The sequence below is a fragment of the Buceros rhinoceros genome, unplaced genomic scaffold (genome assembly GCF_000710305.1).
Source record: "Buceros rhinoceros silvestris isolate BGI_N320 unplaced genomic scaffold, ASM71030v1 scaffold5538, whole genome shotgun sequence".
Taxonomy (NCBI): domain Eukaryota; kingdom Metazoa; phylum Chordata; class Aves; order Bucerotiformes; family Bucerotidae; genus Buceros; species Buceros rhinoceros.
This window is the reverse complement of record NW_010427320.1, coordinates 925-9,734: the sequence shown is the minus strand read 5'-3', so window position 1 is coordinate 9,734 and position 8,810 is coordinate 925. Positions and strand designations below refer to the sequence as shown.

The following is an 8,810-nucleotide window of genomic DNA, read 5'->3' as shown; positions in this document are numbered from 1 at the left end:
GTTGGGCGGGACCGAGCGTTATCCAGAGGGTTGCCCTCACCCGCGTGGTGCTGCCAGGGTGGTGGTGTTGAACATGTGTGTGGTCGTTACCTCTTGTTTGTGCTGGGCCGAGTGGTGCAACTCTGCTCTTGCGCTCGTTTTCATGGTGTGGGGCAGCTCGTCTCCTGGCTGTGGCCAGACCCCTGCCAACGCCTGCGGTCCACGTGTCAGAGAACCAACAGGATTTATGCAGCCCTTCAGGCTAAAAACTTCCTCCTGTTTGAAGCTGGTTGTCGCCCGCCCTCCAGGTCATCTCCTGTCTCCAGGTGGGACACAAGCGACCATGGGTTTTGTAAGGACACAAGGTTGGGATCCTGCCCCTCTGCTCTGGGAAGACCCCCCTGCAGGGCTGGATCCAGCTCTAGACTCCTCAGCCCAGCAGAGACGTGGACCAGGAGCAGGGCCAGGGGAGCCCACGTCGAGTCAGCATCCTGCAGCGCCCACCCGGCCCTCACCTCCACCCGCTCAGCGGCAGGTTGTGAAGGTCTCCTCCAGCTCCTGCTCCCACCGGCCGTCACAGAGGCCGGGAGTGTCAGTGGTTTCCCAGAGGGGTTACGGGGCAGCTCTACCAGTGACTGCTCACCGCAGCATCTCTGCTCCAGGAAGCTCTCTGCTGCCCACGCTGCCGGGGATGAGCCCAGCACACGGGGGAGCTGCTGGACTTGTTGCCAGCTCATGTCTAGCTTTTCACCAACCAGCACCCCCAAATCCTCCTCCTCAGGCCCTTCATCCCCTGTGCTGATACTGGGGGTTGCCCCGTGCCGTCACTTGTCCCACACGCGATCCCCCAGAGCTCTGTGGCTGAACCACCTCCAGTAGTTTCGAACAGAAAATCCTGAGAGACCTTCCCTGTGCCCCACTGGGGTGGGACCATGGAACATCTGCAGATCAGGCAATGGGCTCCATGGTCTTCCTGAAGGGCTCCTTGGGCAGGGAATGAAGTTTGGTGCTTTAATCAAGTAGAAGGGAGCCGGTTCTGCCGCGGTGTAACAGCACATATGGCCGAGGAGACCGTGGGCTGGCTGGGGTTGTGCTGGGTGACGGCAGTGGGGGTGTTTTTTGCTTTCTTAATGTCTTCATTAGCAAGTCTGGCACTAAACGTAGTGATATTCTCTGAGGTGAACTTGGGTACTTAAATATCTTGGCCTGAATAGAGCTGTAAAAATAGAAACCTGCGGCAGTTAGATCTTCTGCTGATCTTCCCTCTGAAGGACGAGAGACTGAATCACTTGCACCCCGGGTTCTCTGCAGCCTCCCTCCTGGGGGCTCGCGCCTGGTTTCCATGGCCAAAGGATGGTTTCGAACAGGATTTGTGCCCCAGAGATGGCCAGGCACGGGAAAATGGTCATCTCCAGCTGGAACCCCCGTCCTTGTGCTCCACCGCGGAGGGTGCAGGTTGGGTGGTCTTTGCTCAGCTCTCTGCTGGGTTCCTGCTTGGGGGTTCGCATGGCCTGGAAGAAGGTTCAAAATTGCTGGTGGTGGCTGCTCCAGACATGCCACTGGTACAGGCTTGTGTGCGTGGACCTTGTGCTCTCTAGCTGGCTGGGTGGAGGGTGCAGGAGGTTCATGATGCTCTCATGGGGCGCTCAGTTCCTAGAGCACGTTTGAGGGACACCCTGATGTCCTGCGTGGGCTCTGCCGCAGCCACCCACTCATCCAGTCGCTGCTTGGTGCCGTCTGCTGCTGGACTGAAGGAAAAAGGCCCAGAGGTAGGTGGCTCTTGGGGGTGCTCTGGGGTGCTGGTGGGGCCTGATGTCCCCTAGATGTTGGGGAGGTGGCAGTGCCTGGCCAGACACAGGCTCCACACAGCAGCTGAGGGTTCAAGCCTGGCTCTATCACACCAGTGCTGTTCGTTCTATGCAACCCCCATCTCCTGCTGCTGCCCTCTTCTCCTGTCACCCCACGGACCCACGTCCAGAGCATTTAGCCCTCTGTGTCCCCAGGCAGCAGGTCCTGGCGTGATGCTACAGGCACAAACGGGTCATCCTGCAGCTGGGTCGTGCTGGGCTGAAACGCTGCTGGTAACGAGCCCAGGGGGAGCTGGAGCTGAAGCTCCAACGCTCTCCAGATCTGGCTGTTCTGGGCTTCTGTGGCTTTGGGCTTTATTTTCCTCCTTCTTTTTCCTTTGCAGTATTTCCAGAGGCTCCTGCTCCGAAAACACCACTGCTGCTGGGGAGCAGTCGCTGTCACCTTGAATCACCTGCAAGGCTCTCCTCCTTGGACAGGGAGAACTTCTAGCCCTGCAACACGGCCACTCTAAAGCGGCCTCGCAACAAGGTCTGTTTCTGGAGCGCGTATGCCGGGGCTCTGGCTCCATCCCGGGAGGCAGCCGGGAGGTGTTTGCCCCGTGCTCCCAGGACAAGGGGCAGCCAGCCGAAGGGCAGCCGGCACCATCGCACCGAGCAATTTCCACGGAGGAACAGGAAAATCTTGGGTGTTCTTCATGCAGCCTCGTTAGCTAACTGTTGTTAACAACCTCTGACAGCTTCCTCAGGGTCGAGAACTGCCACGGGAGGACAGGAGCTGCTGCTGCTGCTTCGGGTGGTGGCAGGAAGGGCTGCGAATAGCAGTGCCTAAAGGGCGTCCATGGTTGTTTGGGTTGTTTTGTTTTTTCAGAAAAGGCCATGAAGATGTTGGGAGGGTGGAACCCCTCTGCTGGGAGGAGATGGGAGGCAGTTGCTCCCCTCAGAGAGTTGCTTCCCTTCTCTGGAGCAGAGCAGGCTGCGGGGCGCCCTTAGTGCAGCCTGTCAGTGCTGCAAGGGGCTGTCAGAGAGCTGGGGAGGGGCTGGTCAGCAGGGGCTGTGGGGACAGGACAAGGGGTGGTGGTTCAACTGGGAGAGGGAGATTCAGACCAGAGATAAGGAAGAAATGTTTGACACTGAGGGTGGTGAGAGCCTGGCCCAGGTTGCCCCGAGAGGGGTGCTGGTGTGACAGGACAAGGGGTGATGGGTTCAGCTGGGAGAGGGAGATTCAGACCAGAGAGAAGAGAAAGATTGTTGCTGCTGAGGGTGGTGAGACCCTGGCCCAGGTTGCCCCGAGAGGTGGGAGCAGCCCCATCCCTGGCACCATCCCAGGGCAGGTTGGCCCTTGGGGCTCTGAGCCCCCTGCTCTGGGTGCAGATGTCCCTGCTCCCTGCAGGGGTGGGACTGGGTGAGCTTGAGAGGTCCCTTCACCCCGAACCAGCCTGTGATTCTGTGGTTTTCATTTTTCTGGAGGGTTTGACTCCCAGGCCTCTATTCAGTCCATGTCCTTGGCTCTCTCCCTCCAGGGTGGTTTCCTCAGGGAAGCAGGAAAGCTCTCCTCTGCAGTGAGCATGGTCCTTTCTGAAGCTCCTCCAGACTGGGAGAGCAGAGGGCGGCTTCTGCAACATCCCCAACTCTCTCATGGGCCTCATTTACCTCCGGCAGGTCTCGCTCTGTTCTGATGGCCTTGAAGCCTCATCCCGTGTCAGGACACATGTTCTGAACAAAGAGTTTTTGGGGCTACCTGGGGAACAAAAGGGAGGATGATGTACCAGTGAATGAGCTGGTGGCTACAGCCACCTGGAGAATGCGGGGAAGGGGGTTACTTGGAGCCTCCACTGCTGCAAAGCTGGGTTTTTCCTGGTTTTTGGCTGTTCTTAAAGCATGGGTTCTTTTAACTCGACCTGCAGGGTCATAAATCCCTCCCTTATTACTGTCACCCGCGCTCGCAGCGTGGCGGTGTGTCTGCCTTTGCTCCTCCGTCGTGAGCGCAGAGGTTCTCTCCAGGGTGAGGCAGCTGCAAACGCTCTGTCATGCCCAGAGACTGAAACCAGAGACGCTTTTCCAGAATCATAAAGGCAGCCTGAGGGAGACGAGTGTGTCTGTGAGAGAGATCCGCAGTTCTCCCTCGGAACAAAGGACAGCATCGAGCTCGGGAAATGCTGACTGAAAACATCCCCCCCAACGTGTGCCCGACCGAGCACTCCGCAGCGAAGTGCTCACACGCTGCACCCAGAAAGGCCTTGAAAAAGGTGTGTGAGGTTCTTAAACATGCTCAAGACATCGAGGAGTCAAAAACAAAACAAAAAAACAAAAAACCCCCTGAAAACCAACAAAACCCAGAGAAGTTGGGCAAAGAGCCCTAATAACGGAGGGGGCGCTGCGGGATCTGCGCAGAGTCGCGCAGCTGAAATACTGCTGGGTGGAGCTGGGGGTTTTGATGGTTTTTAAATTCTGGCTTTTCAGGGTTTTAACCTTCCCCAGTCCCTCCAGCCCGGCCGCACACGGCAACACGCGTGTTGGCTTCGGTGGCTCTCCCTGTGTGATGTCCAGCTGTTTGGAGCAGGAGCAATTCAGGGGGTGGGTCGTGGCACAGCGCTGCGAAGAAGAAATTCTCCGCACCCCTGTGGGCACCGAGTCTGGGCTTTATCGGGGTTTTAACATGATTAAAACCTCTGCTGAGTTTTGCTCTGATTGGAATGGGGGCAGGTTATGGCACTCAAGGGAAAACAGCCCCCGGAGCGGTAGCAGGTTTAGTGGTTGAGTGTTTTGAACGCTGACAGTTCTGCTACTGCAGCAAACTGCTTCCCAAATACTTCTGAAAAGGAAACAAAATTCCTGGCATCTCCTCTGAGGCAACAGGAAATGCTTATTAATCTGGATTCCAACGTGACTCCGTGCCGAGATTACAGCGGTTGCCAAAACGAGTGGTGGAGCAGCTCGCCGGGAGGGTAAAATTCCCCAAAACAAGACGGCAAAAAGGTAAGGGATGAAAAATCACCTGTAACTGCGTTTGTGTGTTTATAAAGAGTATAAAAGAAGCTAATGCTCAAATTACAGTGATCACATCGTCTTTTCAGAAATTGTATTTATTCAATCGTGCTCCTCAGCGTGAAATAACTGGAAGTGGCTGCTGTATCCGCCCCGTGGCCGGAGGCTCCGCAGCGCAGCGCTCTGTGTTGTGACTTGTGTTCCTGCAGTTTCACGGTCTTGGCAGTTCACTTCCAGGGCGGTATCGTCTTGAGTCACTCTCACAGTCACCTCGTGGTACTCACAGTCAAACACAAGCGATTACACGCCCAGATTTACACAGGAGAACGACCAAGCAGTGAGTCACTTCATCGTATCAGGCACGTCTCTCTTTTTTCCCCCTGGAAGAACAGCAGGTCTTGGATGGTTTAGGTCTTAGAAACACCCATTCTGGCACAAAAAATACAAACCCGAATGGCAGAAAGACAGACAAATCTCTTTAGACAACAGGGTTTATTCAGAGAGTAACGTCAGCTCCAGGGGATCCTCTGACAGGGGTGGGAAGGTGACAGAGAAGCTGCTCAGACCGAGGCCAGCTCATGCTGCAGCCCGTCGGCTGCGGAGCTGCTGTCACGCCCCGATCACCACCACGCCGCGTCAGTCCTGCTTGCAGGTTATGCAAGGGGAGAGAAAACCTGAGCGCGGCGGGTTCAAACCTCACCGTGTTGCTGTTTAACCGCCTTTCTTCGAGGAGAAAAACCAGTGTAACAATGTCAGCATAACGCACTGGCGGGAGGGACCTGCTGGAGGGAGGAGAAGGCAGCGCGGTGCCTCTGGGAGCCGGTTTGGAGCTCAGCGCTGCTTTTGACGGCGCACATGGCTCACGCAGATGACACTTGCTTTGCGAAGCCTCTCTAAAGTTGATTTTTTGGCCAATACGAGGAAAACTGCTGCTGCTTCTGCGAGGGGAAGCGCATGGCACAGAGACTCATGTGTGCATTTCACCGCCATGTTGCCATGGTGCCTCCCCTTCGGCAGGGGCGAGGATCACCATCTCCTGTTTCTACCACGAAGAAAAGCATTAGTCAAAAGAACCGGCTTTGCAATGATGTTTTAAACTACAAACAACAACAAACAAACAACTACAAACTTTGCTGCTCTGTAAGTATAGAGAGAGTGTACAAAAGGCTGTTATAACCAGGGTTGTGCTTGGGCACTGACTGCGAAGCCTCATGGGCTTGTGTTTCTTTCAGAATAAGCGGAATTTTCTCAGTTTAGTCAGAGACTCGTTTCCCTTTGCCGAAAAAGCCCCGAAGTGCTCAAGTTCTCTGTGAGCCTTTGCAGCTCTGCGGCCCCAGTTCGCTACTTGGGAATCGCGCCCATCACCGGTGGCGGGGCAGGGCGCTACGTGTCACTTGGGCGCACGTCGTAGCCCAGCTTCTTCATGTCCTTGGTCACCACGTTGAAGGAAATGGTCACAAAGCCTTGAGACCGCACCCTCGTCACTAGGAGAAAGAAGAGGTGAACGAAACTGGTTAAGAGGGGCCGGGGCAGGACGAGCAGCTGGTGTGTTGTATGGCAGGAGGGGAAGGCTGAGCTGTGGGCTGCTGTCCTGGCGCTCCTGCCTGCAGCCCTCCCAGGACTTACGTTCTCTTCCTTCTCCCCGTGCTACCACTCTGGGGTCAGTAAATTCTGGACGCCTCCCTGTGAACCAGCTTGCAGAAGGAAATAGAAAATCATTAATTAGATACATTGATGAATGTTTAATTTGATGCAATTCATTAGATGCACGTTAAAAAAACAGAAGGGGGGTGACGAGACTTTTGTTTGCCACAGAGTTTTAGAGACTGATTCACTTTATTGCTGATCTACTTCGATCAAAGATAAGTTCTGCCTCTCTAAGGAAAAAAAACATTAAATCCAAGTTATTTCTGGGCTAGACAGGATCTTTCTATGACACAGATGGTTTTGAAATGGATTCAGCTGGTGACTACTCAGAGTAGCAGAGAGGTGGGGATACTCTGAACGCACCAGAGGTGCAGGTAACACCAAAGGACACAAACTGGAGTGCAGTTCTACAGAGAAAAGTCCGTCAGTTCAATCCTGACTGTCGGGCACGGAGATTTCCACGCTGACTCTGGCCCGATGTGTGCGAGCAGCACAAGGCTGGCTCTGCTCTGCAGGTACAGGCCATCCACCACCCGACCGTCCGCTCGCAGGCTGCTCAGACTGTGCCTCAGCAACACAGTGGAGGAGAAAAACACTCTCAGTCGCTGTAAGACGGCTGCTTCGGATGGGAGGTGTGTGTGAACAAGACAGAGGTTGCAGCAGAGGTGTCCCGGTGCAAGAAAAGGTAGTACTGGAATCGTTTCTTACGTTGTGCCTTTGCTCTCCAGGTTGCTCAGTCCTTCAAGAAAAGATTTAGGGCTGGGCTGCAACCCGCCTCCTTAGAGCCCCGTGACAGCCCCTCGGCTCTGCAAGTCTCGTCACCGATGTGAATCAGCCTGTGGGCCACGGAGCTGGCACGCAGCACAAGAACTCGCGGGTCACTGTGCTCTGCTGAAATGAGCTCTTCAACCCAACGCTGAAAACCAGCTGAATTAGTGCTGCTGCAAGAGGGTGCTCCAGCAGTTTAAGAAAGCTCTTCAAAAGACCCAGACACCTGAAAACGTGATTTTTACCTGCAAAACTACCTGGTTATGAGACACAGTGTTACTGACACATATGCACCAGGCAGGGGCTGGTGACACCTTTGTGACTAAGAGCAAAAAGGACTTTAAAATGAAATTAGACTTTAATTATTACCTTGTGAACTTCTGCAGTGTCGATGTGGACTCCGGAACAAACATCGCGATGGTTCTTGTGTGCCTAAACCAAACGGAAGACACGCAGAGCTGAACCAAACAGCACTGGCAAGACTTCTTCTGCCTACAAAGGTACCAGGGCTTCAGAGCTGCCAGGCCACAGGACATCTCCCAGGATACTGCTTCCCCTTCCACACAGAAAGGGTTGGTTTGCCCAGGCCGAGCAAATCTTCGTTTCCAGCAGTGGGAATGAGAGTTTAGAGCATGCTGAGGGCGAGGGGGGAGAGGGAACGTGCGTGGATTTCTACACACCAGTTTGAATTTACAGTTGTCCACGGGATTACCAAAAAGGGTTTGGTAACCAGGGGCTGCTGCTAGAAAACCCATGTTCTTTTGTACCAAACATAAAAGGAGTAACTGCAAAGAATCTCCATTTCAGCCCTGAAAAGCCAGGTTGTCACCTCACCTTCCGGGGGTGAGGGGAACGTGAACAGCTCCATAACCTCTGACTACGTCGTTTCCGAAGAAGTCGGGTCCATAGATGCTCACCACAATCTGCGGCCCTGCAAATGAAGCGTGGGTGAGGGGGTGCCCCGTCTGCGAGCGGGATCCCTGCGCTCCCGGCACTCACAGCCAAACGGGTTGGTGCTCTTGAAGGTGATGTCGATGGGCAAGTTCCAGACGAGTGTGGTGGGCGCGACGTCGCTCGTGGAGGTGATCTGGGAGATGCCCTCCTCCAGGCCCTGTGGGGAGAGGGTGGCAGAAGCCAGCGGCCTGCCCAGGCCTGGCGGGTCCGGCAGGAGGGCTGGGCTTCAGGGGTGCATAGCAGGGCCTTACCGCTGTGGGAACCCAGTCCTGGCCGTAGACGAAGCAGTACTTGCAGTAGAGGTGATCAAATCCAGGGAACTGGCGGAAAGAGGCGCTGTGTGGGTGTGGAGTTACTGGGGCTAAGGGCCAGCCTCTGTGTACCCTCAGTCAGCTGCAGATGACGCCAAGTAGGTGGGAGTGTGGATCTGCTGGAGGGTGGGGAGGTTCCACAGAGGGGTCTGAACAGGCTGGATTGATGAGCTGAGGACAGTGGTCTGAGGTTCCACAAGGCCAAGGGCTGGGTACTGCCCTTGGGCCATAACAACCCCCTGCAGCGCTGCAGGCTGGGGCAAGAGTGGCTGGAAACAGGCAGCAGGAAAGGACCTGGGGGAGCTGGCCAACAGCAGCTGGAGATGAGCCAGCAGGGTGCCCAGGGGGGCAAGAAGGC

The 8,810-nt window shown here is 55.3% G+C and overlaps 1 protein-coding gene across 1 annotated transcript; it reads right to left on the bottom strand.

The window, feature by feature from the left end:
* Positions 1–6,070: 6,070 nt before the first annotated feature.
* B9D1 (B9 protein domain 1) lies at positions 6,071–8,461 on the bottom strand (the record flags this gene model as incomplete). The annotated part of the gene is made up of 7 exons (XM_010141840.1): positions 6,071–6,124; positions 6,162–6,256; positions 6,399–6,466; positions 7,557–7,619; positions 8,022–8,118; positions 8,187–8,298; positions 8,393–8,461. Coding segments are annotated over 7 exons (558 nt in total), but the record flags the coding sequence as incomplete, so codon positions are not given.
* Positions 8,462–8,810: the final 349 nt, after the last annotated feature.